The following is a 16907-nucleotide window of genomic DNA, read 5'->3' on the forward strand; positions in this document are numbered from 1 at the left end:
TGAAAGGCTGGGATGTCCGTCCCAGATCTAGAAGGGTTGGGATGTCCATGTCCATCCCAGATCTAGAAGGGTTGAGATGTCCATGTCCATCCCAGATCTAGAAGGGTTGAGATGTCCATGTCCATCCCAGGTCCCCTGGCAGGGTTGAGATGTCCATGTCCATCCCAGGTTTCCTGGCAGGGTTGGGGTGCCCACCCCAGGGTCCCCACGGTGGTGCCCCCACCCCACCCCGGAGCTCCCTGAGCCGTCGGCGCCGTGCCCGCGCCGTGCCCGCGCCGTGCCCGCGCCGTGCCCGCGCCGCTCCGTCCGTCCCACACCGAGCCGGGCCGGAACAGCAGCAGCGATCCCAGCTCCTCCAGCTCCTCCATCCCCTCCAGCTCCTCCTCCTCCTCCTGCTCCCACCGGGAAGGTCCGTGCACGCCGGGCTCGCCGAGGCGGCCGGCGCGGCCGGGGTCAGATGTTCTCGGTGCCGCTGTGGTTGCCGCGCCGGCTCAGGCAGTTCCTCTCGTTCAGCAGGCTCGTGGTCTCGTCGGCCGGCGCCGGCGCCTCCGTCCTCTCCGTCCTCTCCGTCCTCTCCGCCGCGCCCGGCTCGGCCCTGGGGGCGCCGCCGTCGGGGGACTGGGGACAGCTGTCCATGCGCGACGCCAGCAGCCCGTTCTGGTACTCCTGCCGCGTGATCTGCGCGGGACAGCGCGTGGGACGGGGCGGGGGGCGTCACAGAGGGGCAGCAGAGCCCACAGGGATGGAACTGCCGTCCCAAAATGGGGCAGGAGAGCCCACAGGGACGGAATTGTTATCACAGAGGGGGCATCGATGGAATTCCCACCCCTAAATGGGGCACGAATGGAATTCCCATCCCAAAATGGGGCATCAATGGAATTCCCATCCCAAAATGGGGCACTGATGGAATTCCCACCCTAAAATGGGATATTGATAGAATTCCCATCCCAGAGTGGGGCATCAATGGAATTCCCACCCCAAAATGGGGTTGGAGACCCCAAAATGGGGTTGGAGACCCCGAAGGTTTGGAATTCCCATCCAAAAATTAGGCATCAATGGAATTCCCATCCCAAAATGGGGCACTGATGGAATTCCCACCCTAACATGGGGTAGGAGAACCCATAGGTTTGGAATTCCCATCCTAAAATGGGGCATGGATGGAACTCCCATCCTAAAATGGGGTGGGAGAGGGCAAAGGGGGAAATTCCCATCCCAAAGAGTTTTCCAGGCCCTGAGGGGTTGGGAATGGGGTGATGGGTCGAGAATCCCATCCCAAAGGGTTCTCCCACCCCAGATGGGTCAGGAATCCCATCCCAAAGGGATTTCCCAGCCATGATTGGTCAGGAATCCCATCCCAAAGGGTTCCTCCCATCCCAGAGGGTTTTCCCAGCCCAGATGGCTCAGGAATCCCAACTCAAAGGATTCTCCCACCCCAGATGGGTCAGGAATCCCCTCCCACAGGGTTCCTCCCGTCCCACAGGGTTCCTCCCATCCCCAAGGCCTCTCCCAGCCCTGTTCCATCCGGGACCGCTCACCTTGACGAACTGCAGGTCGGTGAGGGCGCGCACGCTGAAGTCGGCCACGTACTGCGCGCCGCCCGCGTTGAGCTGGTTGTTGCTGCCGCTCACCGGTGACGAGATGGAGTCCGAGCGCTCGTGGTAGCTCAGCGAGGCCGAGCGGTTCAGGCCGCTCATGTGGGACGGGGATCGGATCTCTGGGGGGGCAGGAGGGGCTGGGGTCGTCCTCTGGTCCTTCCCAACATTCCCAATTCCAACTTTTCCACCCATGCCCAAGAGCTCATCCCCTTAATTTGGGTTTTTCACCCCGTTCTGAAGGCAGAACTCTTTGGGTTTCTGGAATGGCCTCGTGGAGGTTTAGGTTTAAGTTTAGGTTTAGTAAAATAAATTTTAAGTTTTTTGGGTGGGATTCTAAAACTTAAACTCTTCCTAACAGGGCAGGTTTAACAAGAATCCCATTTTCTACCTGTTCTAAAGCCAGAATGGGTTTCTGGAATTCCCTCATGGAGGTTCAGATTTAGGTTTAAGATGTGATTGTGGAAGTTAAACTCTTCCTAGCAGTAGAGGTTTAACAAGAATCCCATTTTCAGCCCCGTTCTAAAGGCAGAAAGGGTTCCTGGAATTGTCTTTTGGAAGTTTAGGTTTAAGGTGGGATTGTGAAAATTAAACTCTTCCTAACAGGGCAGGTTTAACAAGAATCCAATTTTCTGCACCATTCTAAATCCAGAATGTGTTTCTGGAATTCCCTCGTGGAGGTTTAGATTTGGGTTTAGGTTTAAGGTAGGATTCCAGAACTCTTCCTAACAATGGAGATTTAACAAGAATCCCATTCTCCACAGGGGATAGGAGTTTAACTTCTGGAATCCCACCCTAAACCTAAACCTAAACCTCTGTTAAACCTAAACCTAAACCTAAACCTCTGTTAAACCTAAACCCCGGGACACTGATGGGGTTTGGAACCTCTGGAATCTCCCGTTCCCAGCTCCAGCTCCAACCTGGGATCCCGGGAAGGTTCTGGAGATGCTCACCAGATCCTGGAGGAGGACTCAGGGCCATCACCCCATAGTAGGAAAAGGCTCCTGCCTCGAACTTCATGCACTCCTTGCCGGCCTCCACCTCCACCTTGCCCTGCAGGGAGAAACAACGAAGGTCCACGTCCAGATCCCAAGGGATGGGATCCCATGGGAATTGTCCAAATCCCAAGGGAAGAGATGCCATGGGAATTGTCCAAAACCCAAGGGATGAGATCCCATGGGAATTGTCCAAATCCCACAGGAATTGTCCAAATCTTATGGGATGAGATCCCATGAGAATTGTCCAAATCCCAAGGGATGAGATCCCACAGGAACTGTCCAAATCCCATGGGAATTGTCCAAACCTCAAGGTCTGAGGTCCCTCAGGAATTGTTGCAAACCCTGAGGCTGAGGTCCCTCAAGAACTCCCCAAATCCCTCAGAACCCCCCCAAATCCCTCAGGAACTCCCCAAACCCCTGGGGCTGAGATCCCTCAGGAACTCCCCAAATCCCTCAGGAACTCCCCAAACCCCTGGGGCTGAGATCCCTCAGGAACTCCCCAAATCCCTCAGGAACTCCCCAAACCCCCGAGCCCGAGGTCCCTCGGAGGTGCCTCACCTGCAGGATGAGGATGAAGTAGTCGGCCGGTTTGTTCTTGCAGTACAGGAAGTGCCGCGGGGATTTCTTGTTCTCCTCGTCGAACTTCAGCTCCTGGATGACGTCGGAGTACTTGAGGAGCCGCAGCAGGATCTTCTCCGAGATGAAGTTGGGGGTGAAGAGAGTCACCTCTGGAGAGGGGAGAAGGTCAGGGATGGTTTTAATCCCTCCAGGTGGAAGTGAGTGTCCATCCTGGGATGGCTGGGAGACCCTTGGGGCTGGAATTCCCATCCTGGAGGACTCCAAAGGGCCAGGATGGCCATCCCAGATGTCCCAAAGAAGCCATCAAGACCCAAGGCACCAGGACACCCATCCTCAACCTTGTCCTCTCCCATTTTGGGTGGGATGGACACAACAAAAAATGGGACAAGAGCCAAAATTTCTGCTTGGAGTGACCAGAGGGGACACAAGGACTTTGTGAGCTCCTCCAGCTCCAAGAGCCTCCAGTCCCCAAGATCTCTCAACCCTGGGATGTGCCCGGGATGTCCCAAACCCTGGGATGTCCAAGCCATGGGATGTCCCCAGCATGTCCCAGCAATGAGATGTCCCCAAGATGTCCCAGCCATGGGATGTCCCCAAGATGTCCTATCCATGGGATGTCCCCAGGACATGCTGAGCCCTGAGATGTCCCATCCATGGGATGTCCCCAGGACATGCTGAGCCCTGAGATGTTCCATCCGTGGGATGTCCCCAGATGTCCCAAACCCTGGGATATCCAAGCCATGGGATGTCCCCAGCATGTCCCAAACCCTGAGATGTCCCAGCCATGGGATGTCCCCAGCATGTCCCATGGGATGTCCCCATGGGATGTCCCCAGGATGTCCAGCCCTGGGACAGCCACACTGACCGGTGGACAGGAAGCGGTGGGCGGCCAGCAGGAGCTGAGGTGACACCTTGACCTTCAGCTCGTTGTCGGGGTCCTTGAAGGCCGAGAAGTCCCGCCGGTTCTTGTGGTTGCACACCTTCTTCCTGCTGCGGTTGTCAACTGTGGGGAACAGCGGGGTCACCTCCAGGGGACCACCAGGAACCCCCAAAATGGGATTGTGGGGAGGGGGAGCCCCAAACCTACTGTAGGTGTCAGACTCATCCAGGATCTCCGACTTGATGATCTCCTCGATGACGTCCTCGAGCGTCACCAGCCCCAGCACCTCATAGAAGGGGTCACCCTCACCCTCGTTGTTCACCTTCTGCACGATGGCCAGGTGGGACTTCCCTGTGGACACGGGGGGTTGGAATGGGACAGCCCTGGGATGTTCCAGGGTGTCCCCAGGATGTCCCAGCCCTGAGACATCCCCAGGGTGTCCCTAGGATGTCCCAACCATGGGACACCCCCAGGATGTCCCACCCATGGGATGCCCATAGGATGTCTCCAGCCCTGGGATGTCCCCAAGATGTCCCAACCATGGGATGTCCCCCAGGATGTCCTAACCATGGGATGTCCTCAGGATCTCCCAGCCATGGGATGTCTCCAGCCCTGGGATGTCCCCAAGATGTCCCAGCCCTGGGATGTCCCCACCCTTTCCATGTCCCCACCCATCCCATCCCTCCCTGGAGCAATAAACTCATTAAAACCTGAACGAGCCCTTGGGCTGGGCTCCCTCCCAGAGTAATGACACTAATTAAACCTCCAATGTAATGACACTAATTAAACCTCCAATGTAATGACACTAATTAACCCCGTTAAAGCTGGGGAAGAGATGCCCGTGAGGCTGAAGGCACCTTGGGGTGTGGGATCAGCCTGGAGTTCCTGGGATGTCACCGTCACCACCAGGGATTCCCTTTCCCCACCTGAGTGTCCCCACCTCGTCCTGCTCCATCTCCACCCCAAATCTTCCCTGATCCCAAATAAATCCCAAATCCCAAAACAAATCCCAAACTGTCCTCACCTGAGTGTCCCCAACTTGTCCTGCTCCATCTCCACCCCAAACCTTCCCTGATCCCAAAATAAATCCCCTCTTTGTCCCCACCGTGTCCCCCTCCATCCCCACCCCAAACCTTCCCTCCCTGACCTTCCCCACCCTTTAATTCCATTCCCCACCAGCTCCTGGGCACTGGGGAAAAGCTGATTTTAGGGGAATTTTAGCTGATTAGGAAAATCTGGGATTTCAGGGGATCCCAGATCCCATTTTCGCTCCTCCCTCGCCTGCAGGGCCAGGAAAAGTTGGTGCCTGCAGGGCTGGAGAAACGATTTCACCACTTCTGATGGGGCCACCTGGGTGGGGACAGCTGGGGTGGGACAGGTGGGGACAGGTGAGTCAGGATGAGCAGCCTGGGAGTGGCTGTGGCACAGCAAACACGGCCAAAGGGCACCAGGGAGGGCAGGCTGGGGTCACCAAGGGGGGGACAAACCCCAGGAGCCCCAAATGGGCTGGGGGAGGAACAGGGAGGTCCCTGGAGGGGTTTGGGAATCCCTAAATGTCCTGGAGGGGTTCATGGAATGCTGGAGTGGCTGGGAGGGACCTCAGGGCTCATCCAGTCCCTCTGTCCCTGGGGGCTCCAACCTGGCCTTGGAATTCCATCCCAACCAGGAATTCCTTCCCAAAATCCCATTAAAATCCCCATTCTTCCATTTGGGAGCCATTCCCTGTGTCCTGTCCCTCCATCCCTTGTCCCCAGTCCCTCTCCAGCTCTCCTGGAGGGTTCTGAGCTCTCCTTGGAGCCTTCCCTTCTCCAGGAGAACACTCCCAGCTCCAGGTGACCATTCCCAGCTCTCCCTTCTCCAGGAGAACATTCCCATCTCCAGGAGACCATTCCCAGCTCCAGGTGACCATTCCCATCTCCAGGTGACCATTCCCAGCTCCAGGAGAACATTCCCAGCTCCAGGAGAACATTCCCAGCTCCAGGTGACCATTCCCAGCTCCAGGTGACCATTCCCAGCTCCAGGAGAACATTCCCAGCTCTCCCATCCCATCTCCAGAGGGAAATTCCCCACTCAAACCCCGGAGATGGGAAGGAATTGTCCCCCTAAGGGCAGCAGCACCAGTGACATCCCCACTGCCCCAGGGCACAGCTCCAACCCCACAATTAACGCAACCGCTTTAATTACTCCTCTCCTGCCTCTGACCCAGGCCCTGAGCAGGTCAAGGAGCTCCTGAACCCGGCAGGGAATTTGTGGGGTCACCTCCAAAACCCCAACACCACAAATTCCCAGCCCCACAAATTCCCAGCCCCGCCAATTCCCGGCTCCTGAGCCGGGCTGGGATTTGTGCCCGGAAGGAAGGAAGGGAGCAAAGAGGGAGCCTAAATCCCTTAATCAGGATTGGGGCAGGGAAAGCCTCTGCCAGCAGCCACGACAACCCCGAGCCCAGCAGCCCTCAGCACTCACTGGTGTGGGAACTGGGCCGGACTGGGAATGCACGTCCCAAATGTTCCCCCACACCTGGAGGGCTTTGGGAACCCCTAAATGTCCCTGGAGGGATCAAAATCACCCCTGGAAGAGTTTAGGAATCCCTAAATCACCCCTAGAGGGGTTTAGGATTCCCTCAATCATCCCTGGAGGGGTTTAGGAGTCCCTCAATCATCCCTGGAGGGGTTTGGGAATCCCTAAATCACCTCAGGAAGGGTTTTGGAACCCCTAAATGTCCCTAGAGGGGTTTGGGAGTCCCTAAATGTCCCTCACCAGCCCCAAAAGGAAGGATTCCTTCCCAAAATCCCACCTAAACCAGAAGATGGATTTATGGAATGGTTTGGGTAGGATGGAACCTTAAATTTGGTGAACTCCTGTCTGTCCCTGAGCTGTCACTCGTCCCCTTGTGTCTGTGGCCACAGACACAGCTCCAACCCTGGAGACCAAACCCCTGGGATTCCCCTCCCAGCCCCTCCTCACCCTTTTTGAACTCCTCCAGCATGGCGTCCAGCTTGGTGTCGTGGAACACCACGTGCACGGGGTGGTTGTAGAACTTGGTGATGGTCTTGAGGGGCGTGCAGTCGTCGGGATCCACGAAGGCCAGGTCCTTGACGTAGAGGATGTCCATGATGTTGGACCTCTCGTCCTCGTAGACCGGGATGCGCGTGTAGCCGCTCTCCATGATCTCCGACATGGTGTTGAAGTCCAGGATGGCGTCGCTGTTGATCATGAAGCAGTTCTGCAGCGGGGTCATCACGTCCTCCACCGTCTTGGTGCGCAGCTCCAGCGCGCCCTGGATCATGTTGAGCTCCTCCCTCACCAGGTCGTTGTAGGGCTCCGTCACCTTCAGCATCTCCACCAGCTTCTCGCGGTTGTACACGGTGCCGATCTCCTGGCCCAGGATGCAGTCCAGCAGCTTGCTGATGGGGTAGGACAGCGGGAAGGTGACCAGCATGAAGAACTTGGTGACCACGATGGTGTTGGCGCCCACGGCTAGCCCGTGGCGCGAGCACAGCGCCTGCGGCACGATCTCGCCGAAGATGACGATGCCGATGGTGGAGGCCACCACGGCGCCGATGCCGGAGCCGATCAGGTCGTCCAGCAGGATGGTCAGCGTGGTGTTCACCAGCACGTTGCCCAGCAGCAGCGAGCACAGCAGGTAATTCCCTTTCCTGCGGATGGGCTCGATCTTGCGGGCGTAACGCTTCTCCTTGTCGGTGCCGCAGTTCTGCACGATCCTCAGCTCCATGGGGTCCAGCGCCATCAGGCCCAGGTTGAGCCCGCTGAACATCCCCGAGAGCACCAACAAGCCCGCGATCAGAATCACCTGCAGCCACAGCGGCAGCAGCGACTTCTTCTCCTCCAGCACCAGCACGTGCCCGTCGGGGCCCTGGTGCGGCAGCCAGGGCTGCCCGGGCCGCCGCTGCGAGCACAGCACGTACGTCTTGGCCCGCTCGTCCTTGCGCAGCGGCTGCACCCGCACCCGCAGCAGGGCCGAGGTGTCGCGGGGCTCGGCGGGGCCCGGCCGCACCACCAGGTCCTGCGAGCGCTCCTGGCACGTGGCGTTGCCGCTCGACGCGTTGCCGCCCGGCCGCAGCTCGGCGAAGGCCACGCGCTCGGCGGCGCCGGGGCCCAGCCCCAGCCCGTAGAGGCGCAGCAAGGCCTCGCTGCCTTCCGTGAGGCGGATGGGCCCGCGCTCGGCCGCCCCCGCCGGTGCCACCGCGGCCGCCGCCGCCGGTTTGGTGCTCTCCTCCAGGCGCAGCCCCAGCACCACGGTGTCGGCCGCGGGCACGGCGCCGCCGGGCAGCGCCAGCAGCAGCAGCAGCGGCGGCAGGAACGGGCCCGGCGAGAGCGGGGTCCCCCCACAGCCGCCGCCGCCGCCGCCCGCCGCCATGTTGGGCACTGGCGGGAGCGTCACGCACGGGCGGACGCGGCCGCGCGGTGACGTCACGCGCGGGGAACGGCGGCCGGTTGGGCACGCCCCCTCGAGGGTGACGTCACCTAGGGCACGCCCCCTCGGGAAACGGCGGCCGGTTGGGCACGCCCGCTCAAGAGTGACGTCACTCCGGGCGCGCTCTAGATGGTTCAATGAGGTCACTCCAGGGGCGACGTCATACGTGGAACACCACCCAGAGGAGGGGAAGGACGCTCCGGCCACGCCTTGAGCGGCTACGTCACACACGGAACAGGACCCAGCAGGGGGAGGGACACTCTGGCCGCGCCCCAGAAGTAAAAGACCCCGCCCCCGGCCATGACGTTCACGCAGAGACACGGCCCCGCCTCACGGGGTGGAGCGAAACTCTTAAAGAGACATGCCCCTTCTGTGACGTTACGCACAGGACCACGCCCCCGGTCACTCCTGTGGTCGCGCCCTCTCGGTGACACCTTTGATGTGACGTCACACCCCGCAACAAGGAGAAGCGACTCCTCGGCACCCGCGCGGTGACGTCACCTGGCGGGCCACGCCCACGCTGAGGGAGTCACGCTGCTGGGGGCACAAGGACACGCCCCGTGTGACGTCACTCGCCCCGGGGTGGCACCAGGACCTCGGGGGTGGCGCTAGGACCCGGGAGAAGGGAGGTCACTCAGCTCCATGGGGGCTGCCATCACCCGGCGCCGGAACTACATTAACCATCACCGCCTCGCACATCCAGCTGACTGACAGGTTATTTACCCAATCGTCTTTGGTGTTTCCCCTAGTGGGCGGGGACAGAGGTGCGTGTCAGCCAATGGGCTCGCGGGGCGGGCCGCGGCGCGGCGGGGGAAGATGGCGGCGGCGGGCCGGTGGCGGGCCGGGCTGGCCCTGCTGGCCGTGCTGCTGGGGCTCGGCGGGACGGCGGCCGAGCAGACCGAGGAGCACCTCAAACGCGAGCACTCGCTGTCCAAGCCGTACCAGGGTGAGCGGGGAGGGCGGGCGGCGCCGGCGGACGGTGGCGGGTACCCGGTGCCGATGGCCGGTACCGACGGTTCGTGTGGGCCGCAGGTGTGGGCTCGGCCAGCTCGGGGCTCTGGGACCTGCTGGGCAACGCCATGGTCATGACCCAGTTCATCCGCCTCACCCCCGACGTGCAGAGCAAGCAGGGAGCCGTGTGGAACCGGGTGGTGAGCGGGGGCACCGGGACCGGGGCGGGAGAGGAGGGACCGGGATGGGATGGGATCCATGGGATGGGATGGGATCCATGGGGTGGGATGTGATGGGGTCTGTGGGATGGGATATGATGGGAGCTGTGGGATGGGATGGGGGATCCATAGGGTGGGAGGGGATCCGTAGGATGGGATGGGATGGGGTCCATGGGATGGGGGAGAGAGTCAGGATCGGGATTGGGATCAAAACTGGGACTGGGGCAGCGTTAGGAGAGGGAGAAGATCAGGATCAGAATTGGGATCAGGATCAAGACAGGAGAGGCTCAGGATCAGGATCAGGATTGGGGCAGGGTTAGCAAAGGGAGAGGATCAGGAGAGGGATTCCCAATTTGAGAATAGGATTCCCAGAGTGGGAATTGGGTTCCCAAAGCAGGAATCAGATTTTTCCTTGGAATTATGTATCCCAAAAACTTCCAGGGCTCCCTCAGAGCACGGAATTAATTGGCAGCTAATTAATAACTGCAATTAGCAGCTGCTCCTGAGCTTTTCCTGCTACTTTCCCGGGTTTTGTGGGAGTCACTCCCTCGGTGTTCAACCCTTGGGTGACAACCAATTTCCTGGGATTAACGATGTTTTTTTGGGATTAACAATGGTTTCTTTGGGATTAATCATCCAGGATTCAGTGAAGGGAGCCCTGGGGAAGGTGGGTGTGGATTTAGGGAATGAGGAATTCCCAAATTTCCCCCTTTTTCCCCCTCCCTGCCAGCCCTGCTACCTGCGGGACTGGGAGATGCAGGTGCACTTCAAGATCCACGGGCAGGGCAAGAAGAACCTCAATGGAGATGGATTCGCCATCTGGTACACCAAGGACAGGATGCAGCCGGGTCAGCACCGTCCCTGCCTGGGGACAGGGCTTGGGGACACCTGGGACACCTTGGAGAGGGCTTGGGGACACCTTGAATAGGGCTTGGACAGGTCTTGGGGACACCTGGGACACCTTGGACAGGGTTTGGAGCAACCTGGACTTGGGGGAGACCTTGGACAGGGCGTTGGGGACACCTTGGGAGAGTGTTAGGGGACACCTTGGACATCTTGGATAGGGCTTTGAGAACACCTGGGACACCTTGGAGAAGGTCTAGGGACACGTGGGACACCTTTCAGAGGCTTTGGGGACACCTTGGACAGGACTTAGAGCAACCTGGAATTGGGGAGACACCTTGGTCAGGTCTTGGGGACACCTTGGATGCCTTGGAACAGGGTCTGGGGACACCTGGGACACCTTGGAGAGGGTTTGGGGCAACCTGGACTTGGGGGACACCTTGGACAGGTCTTTGGGGACTCCTGGGACCCCTTGGATAGGGCTTGGGGACACCTTGGAGAGGGTTTGGAGCAACCTGGACTCATGGAAAACATCCACGGGATGGGACTGGATGGTCCTTGGTCCTTGAGGACTTTCCCAGACCAGTGACAAACTTCTTCCCTGAGCTTCCCAACGTTTCTTTTCCCCTTCCAGGACCCGTTTTTGGGAGCAAGGACAACTTCCTGGGGCTGGGAGTGTTCGTGGACACGTATCCCAACGAGGAGAAGCAGCAGGAGGTGAGAGCCACCGGTGTCACACGCAGCTCTTCATCCTCTGAGCTCCTTCCTCCTCCTCCTCCTCCTCTTCCCATTCCTTTTCCATTTTTTTTTTTTTTGGTCAGGGAAATTGGGAGAGGATTTTCGAGCTGAGCTCCAAAAAAATAAAAAAAATATTTCCAAAAAGGTCAAAAAGAGCTCCAAAAAAAGGTCCAAAAGAGCTCTAAAAAATCAAAAAGAGCTCCAAAAAGTTAAGAAGAGCTCCAAAAAATTAAGAAGAGATCTGAAAGATCAAAAAGAGATCTGAAAGGTCATAAAGATCTCCAAAAAGATCAAAAAGAGCCCCAGAAGGACAAAAAAAGCTCCAAAAAATCAAAAAGACCTCCAAAAGGACAAAAAGATCTCTAGAAGGTCATAAAGAGCTCAAAAAAAAAAAATCAAAGAGTTCCATAAGATCAAAAAGAGCTCCAGAAACACCAAAAGAGCTCCAAAAAGTCCAAAAGAGTTCCAAAAGGAGCCTCCACAAGGACAAAAAGACCTCTAGAAGGTCACAAAGATCTCCAGAAAGGACAAAAGGAGCTCCAGAAAGGAGGAGAAGCGAATTTTCCGTGGTTTTGGGCCCTGCTGGACTCTGTGACTGTGTTGCTCTCTCTTGCTTTGTGCTAATCCTGGAGGGCAGGCTCAGAAGAGGAGGTACAGCCCTGGAAACCAGGTACTGCCTTCTGCTGTCCCACCTGGAGCTCCTGGAACCCCTGGGGGAGCCGGGAGAGGCTGCATGGACATGGGGGCTCGCTGCTGGATTGGTGGGAGACGATCCTGAGGGATGGACCTTGGCTTCATCCCGGTGGTGTTTGAGGAGATTCTTGCAGTTTGGGATCCGCAGGGATGGACCTTGGCTTCATCCCAGTGGTGTTTGAGGAGATTTTTGGGGTTTGGGATCCCCAGGAGTGGAGTTTGGGGTCATCCCGGTGGTTTTTGAGGAGATCATTTGGGATGAAGGACTTTGGGATCATTCCAGTGTTGGTTGGAGAACTTTGGGATGGTTCCCATGTTGTGTTGAGCAGATCTCTGTGGGGTGGAGGACTTTGGGATCATTTCCATGTTAGTTGGAGAACTTTGGGGTCATTCCAGTGTTGTGTTGAAGGACTTTGGGATCATTCCCATGTTTCTTGAAGGACTTTGGGATCATTCCCACATTGGCTGTAGGACTTTGGGATCACGGTTGGAGAACTTTGGGGTCACTCTGGTCTCGCACTGAGCTGATTCCTGTGGGGTGAAGGACTTTGGGATCGTTCCAGTGTAGGTTGGAGAACTTGGGGATCATTCCCATGTTGTGTTGAGCAGATCTTAGTGGGCTGGAGGACCTTGGGATCATTCTCACATTGCTTGAAGGACTTTGGGGTCATGGTTGGAGAACTTTGGGATCACTCTGCTCTTCCACTGAGCTGACTTCTGTTAGGTGAAGAACTTTGGGATCATTCCAGTGTTGGTAGGAGAACTTTGGGATCGTGGAAGGACTTTAGGGTCACGGTTGGAGAACTTTGGGATCACTCTGCTCTTCCACTGACATGACTTCTGTGGGACGAGAACTTTGAGATTGTGTTGAGCAGATCTCTTTGGGGTGGAGAACTTTGGGATCATTTCCATGTTAGTTGGAGAACTTTGGGATTGTTCCAGTGTTGTGTTGAGCAGATCTCTGGGGTGAAGGACTTTGGGGTCGCTGTTGGAGAACTCTGGTCTTGCACTGAGCTGGCACCTGTTGGGTGAAGGACTTTGGGGTCATTCCAGTGTAGGTTGGAGAATTTTGGGACCATTCCAGTGTTGGTTGAAGGAGTTTGGCATCATGGAAGGACTTTGGGGTTGTGGTTGGAGAACGTTGGGATCGCTCTGCTCTTGCACTGAGCTGACTCCTGTGGGGTGGAGAACTTTGGGATCATTCCAGTGTCAGTTGAAAGACTTTGGGGTCATTCCCACATTGGCTGTAGAACTTTTGGGATCGTGGTTGTAGAACTTTTGGGATCACGGTTGTAGAACTTTGGGATCACTCTGCTCTTCCACCGAACAGCTCCATCCCCACCCCACATCCCTCCCCGCAATCCCAAACCTCCTGCAGGATCCCAATCCCATTTTTTCCCCCCCCCGGGCAGCGCGTGTTCCCCTACATCTCGGCCATGGTGAACAACGGCTCGCTGACCTACGACCACGACCGCGACGGGCGCCCCACCGAGCTGGGCGGCTGCACCGCCATGGTGCGCAACCTGCACCACGACACCTTCCTGGTCATCCGCTACGTCAAGAGGAGGCTCACGGTCAGTGTGAGGGGTCTTTGGGTGGATCTGGGGGCTCCAGGAGGGATCTGGGTGGGTTTGGAGGTTCCTGGTGGGATCTGGGTGGGTTTGGAGGTTCCTGGTGGGATTCCAAGGTGCTGCACCGCCGTGGTGTGCAACCTGCACCACGACACCTTCCTACGTCAAGAGGAGGCTCGTGTTCAGTGTGGGGGCTCCAGGTGGGGTTCCCCAGTGGATTTGGGGGTTCCAGGTGGGATCTGGGTGGGTTTGGAGGTTCCAGATGGGGTTCCCGAGTGGATTTGGGGTTCCACCGCCATGGTGAGCAACCTGCACCACGACACCTTCCTGGTCATCCGCTACATCAAGAAGAGACTCACGGTCAGTGTGAGGGGTCTTCAGGTGGGATTTGGGGGATCCAGGTGGGATTTGAGGGTTCCAGGTGGGGTTCCCAAGTGGATTTGGGATTCTAGAGTAGATTTGGAGGCTCCCGATGGGATTTGAGGGTTCCAGGAGGGATTCCCTAGAGGATTTGGGACTCCCAAGTGGATTTGGAGGCTCCAGATCCGATTTGAGGATTCTAGGTGAGATTCCCAAGTGGATTTGGGATTCCTGAGTGGATTTGGGGTCTCCAGGTGGGATCTGAGTAGGTTTGGAGCTTCCAGGTAGGATTCTCGAGTGGATTTGAGATTCCCGAGTGGATTTGAGGGTTCCAGGAGGGATTCCCAGGTGGGTGTGGGAGAGGCTCAGGTGGTTCCCTGGCAGGTGCTGATCGACATCGACGGCAAGCACGAGTGGCGGGACTGCATCGACGTGCCCGGCGTGCGCCTGCCCCGGGGCTACTACTTTGGGACATCCTCGGTCACTGGGGACCTCTCAGGTACGGCCTGGGGGGCCAGGGGGGCTCCCAAGGGGATTTGGGGGGTCCAGGCGGGGTTCACAAGGGGATTTGGGGTTTTTTTTTTTTGCAGACAACCACGACATCATCTCGCTGAAGCTGTACCAGCTGACGGTGGAGCGGACGCCGGAGGAGGAGAAACGGGATCGGGAGGTTTTCCTGCCCGTGGTGGACAACCTGAGGCTGCCGGGAAGTGAGTGGGGTTTGGGGAATGTCCCATCCCAAAATCCAAAATCCCATCTCTAAATCCCATCCCATCCTCCCAAACTCCCGTGTGGGAATTTGGATCCCATCCCAAACTCCATATTTGGATCCCAGCCCAAAATCCCACACTCCTATCCCAAAATCCCAGTGCCATCCCAAAATCCCAGTCCCATCCCAAAATCCCGTCCAAAACTCTCAAACTCCCAAAACCCCAAATGCCTGTGTCCCATAGTGGAGGCACCACTGGAGCCCATGAGTGGCCTGGCCCTGTTCCTCATCTCCAAATCCCAAACTCCCCAAATCCCAAACTCCTGTCCCAAAACCCTAAACTTGCACACTCTCATCCCAAAATCCCAAAATCTCAAACTCCCATCCTAAACTCCCAAACCCCAAAATCCCAAATCCCTTTGTCCCACAGTGGAGGCACCCTTGGAGCCCATGAGTGGCCTGGCCTTGTTCCTCACATCCCCAAATCCCAAACCCCAAATCCCATCCCAAACCCCAAATCCCATCCCAAACCCCAAATCCCATCCCAAATCCCATCCCAAACCCCTGTGTCCCGCAGTGGAGGCGCCCCTGGAGCCCATGAGTGGCCTGGCCCTGTTCCTCATCGTCTTCTTCTCGCTGGTGGCCCTCGTCTTCGCCATCGTCATCGGCATCATCCTCTACAACAAGTGGCAGGAGCAGAGCCGCAAGCACTTCTACTGACCCCAAACCCCTGGGGGGGCCACATCCCCATTGCCAGCTGTGCCAGGGTGCCAGGGACCCCAAATCCCTGGCACGGGGACAGTGCCAACCTGGCCGAGGTGTGTAGAGACTTCCCAGAGCTTCTCCTGTCGCTGTGGCCACCAGGAATCCACCAGATGAGCTCCCTCCTGGGCTAGTGGTGGCCACATCCTCATTGCCACCAGTGCCAGGGTGCCAGGGAGCCCAAATCCCTGGCACAGGGACAATGCCAGCCTGGCTGAGGGGTGCAGAGACTTCCCAGAGCTTCTCCTGTTGCTGTGGCCACCAGAACCCCTCCAGAGGAGCCCCACCCTGGCAAGAACTGGTCAAACCCACCTAGCCACCAGTGCCAGGGCATCAAGGACCCCCCATGTCCTTGGCATGGGCATGGTGCCAACCCAGCTGAGGGGTGCAGAGACTTCCCAGCACTTCTGTCATTGCTGTGGCCACCAGAGACCTCCCAGTTGTCACCATCCGGCTGTGGCCACCAGAGCCACACCCAGGCTAGTGGTGCCACGACCCCATTGCCAGCTGTGCCAGGGACCCCCAAATCCCTGGCATGGGGACAGTGCCAACCCAGCTGAGGGGTGCAGAGACTTCCCATTGCCACCATCCAGCTGTGGCCACCAGGATGAGCCCCCAGGACCAGGACGAGCCCCTCTAGGTTCTGCTGCTGCTGCTGCTTTTCCCAGCTGGATGAACTGGAAGCGCCCCCTCCTCAATTCTGGGGGATCCCCACCCCGTTTCCCAGCATGTGGCCACCCCTGCATGTCGTGTCCTGGGGCCACTCCTACCTCAGGCACTGCCACCCACAGCGGGTGCCCGTGGGCACTCGGGGGTTGGCATCGCCCTCCTGGCCAGGATCCACCAGGATGCCAACCCTGAACCTCGCCAGGATGTGCCCACCCAGGACAGGTGGCCCCAGGGGGGTTTTGGTGGTCCCAGGGTGGGTTTTGGATGGGTTTTGGTGGCCCCTGGGCAAGGAGAGGACTGGGGGCATTGTCCTTGCTGGCACTGGAGAGCTGGGAGCTGTTTCCAAGGAGAGTTTTCCTGGAGTTTTGTGTCTTTTTGTCATTCCTGGGCCCATGAGGAGGGGTCTCTGGGGGTCCCAGCCCCATTTCTGGGGTGCTCGGGTTTATGGGGAGGGGTCTCTGGGGATCCCAGCCCCGCTTTTGGGGGGATTTGTGATTTGTGTGGGTGACAAGTGACACGTGGGGACAGCAGAGATCAGCCACACCATTTGTGACATTTTTGCCTATTTTATTTTATTTTGTCCCTTACCTTGGGCACACACCGGGGGATTCCCCCGCCGGTGTCCGTCTGTCTCTCCCTCCTTCCGGGCCCGTCGCGGGGCAAGGGCGGTCCCGGGGCTCCGGTACCGGGCTGGGGGGACTCCAGGCCATTCCGGGGCTCCGGTACCGGGCTGGGGGGGACACCGGGGCTCCGGTACCGGGCTGGGGGGGACTCCAGGACATTCCCGGGGCTCCGGTACCGGGCTGAGGGTGACTCCGGGGCGACCGCCGCTCCCATCGCTGGAACCGCACTAACCGGGGCACCTCTGGGGTCATCCCAGCCTCTCACCACCCACACCGTGCCCACTGC

The 16907-nt window shown here is 58.2% G+C and overlaps 2 protein-coding genes across 4 annotated transcripts; one reads left to right on the plus strand and one right to left on the minus strand.

Moving 5' to 3' along the window:
- Positions 1-299: 299 nt before the first annotated feature.
- CNNM4 (cyclin and CBS domain divalent metal cation transport mediator 4) lies at positions 300-8427 on the minus strand. The gene is made up of 7 exons (XM_063175142.1): positions 7014-8427; positions 4257-4400; positions 4035-4172; positions 3149-3318; positions 2546-2645; positions 1536-1714; positions 300-678 (listed from the first exon to the last, which is right to left on the minus strand). Exons 1-7 carry the CDS (start codon positions 8425-8427, stop codon positions 454-456), a joined length of 2370 nt encoding a protein of 789 aa, XP_063031212.1. The 3' UTR covers positions 300-453.
- Positions 8428-9080: 653 nt separating this feature from the next.
- LMAN2L (lectin, mannose binding 2 like) lies at positions 9081-16360 on the plus strand. Of its 3 annotated transcripts, none has more exons than XM_063175172.1 (9): positions 9081-9198; positions 9517-9635; positions 10384-10501; positions 11131-11213; positions 11872-11904; positions 13340-13501; positions 14243-14357; positions 14449-14568; positions 15145-16360. In XM_063175172.1, the coding sequence occupies exons 2-9, from the start codon at positions 9564-9566 to the stop codon at positions 15285-15287; spliced, it is 846 nt and encodes a 281-aa protein (XP_063031242.1). In that variant the 5' UTR covers positions 9081-9198; positions 9517-9563; the 3' UTR covers positions 15288-16360. The 3 variants fall into 3 exon arrangements, with proteins under 3 accessions (XP_063031242.1, XP_063031240.1, XP_063031241.1); XM_063175170.1 differs by lacking the exon at positions 9081-9198 and adding an exon at positions 9300-9430; XM_063175171.1 differs by lacking the exons at positions 9081-9198; positions 11872-11904 and adding an exon at positions 9300-9430.
- The last annotated feature ends 547 nt before the right edge of the window (positions 16361-16907 follow it).

This window comes from Melospiza melodia, chromosome 23 (assembly GCF_035770615.1).
Source record: "Melospiza melodia melodia isolate bMelMel2 chromosome 23, bMelMel2.pri, whole genome shotgun sequence".
NCBI lineage: Eukaryota > Metazoa > Chordata > Aves > Passeriformes > Passerellidae > Melospiza > Melospiza melodia.

Bases quoted from the DNA above. Each gene is read 5' to 3' on its own strand.
- CNNM4 (XM_063175142.1), bottom strand. From the start codon at position 8,427: ATGGCGGCGGGCGGCGGCGGCGGCGGCTGTGGGGGGACCCCGCTCTCG. The intron at 4,173-4,256 runs GTAGGTTTGGGG...TGTTCCCCACAG, and splicing joins GGATGAGTCTGACACCTACA to TTGACAACCGCAGCAGGAAG. The intron at 1,715-2,545 runs GTGAGCATCTCC...CTGCCCCCCCAG, and splicing joins GAGTCCTCCTCCAGGATCTG to AGATCCGATCCCCGTCCCAC.
- LMAN2L (XM_063175170.1), top strand. From the start codon at position 9,301: ATGGCGGCGGCGGGCCGGTGGCGGGCCGGGCTGGCCCTGCTGGCCGTG. The intron at 10,502-11,130 runs GTCAGCACCGTC...TTCCCCTTCCAG, and splicing joins CAAGGACAGGATGCAGCCGG to GACCCGTTTTTGGGAGCAAG. The intron at 11,905-13,339 runs GTACTGCCTTCT...CCCCCCGGGCAG, and splicing joins GGTACAGCCCTGGAAACCAG to CGCGTGTTCCCCTACATCTC.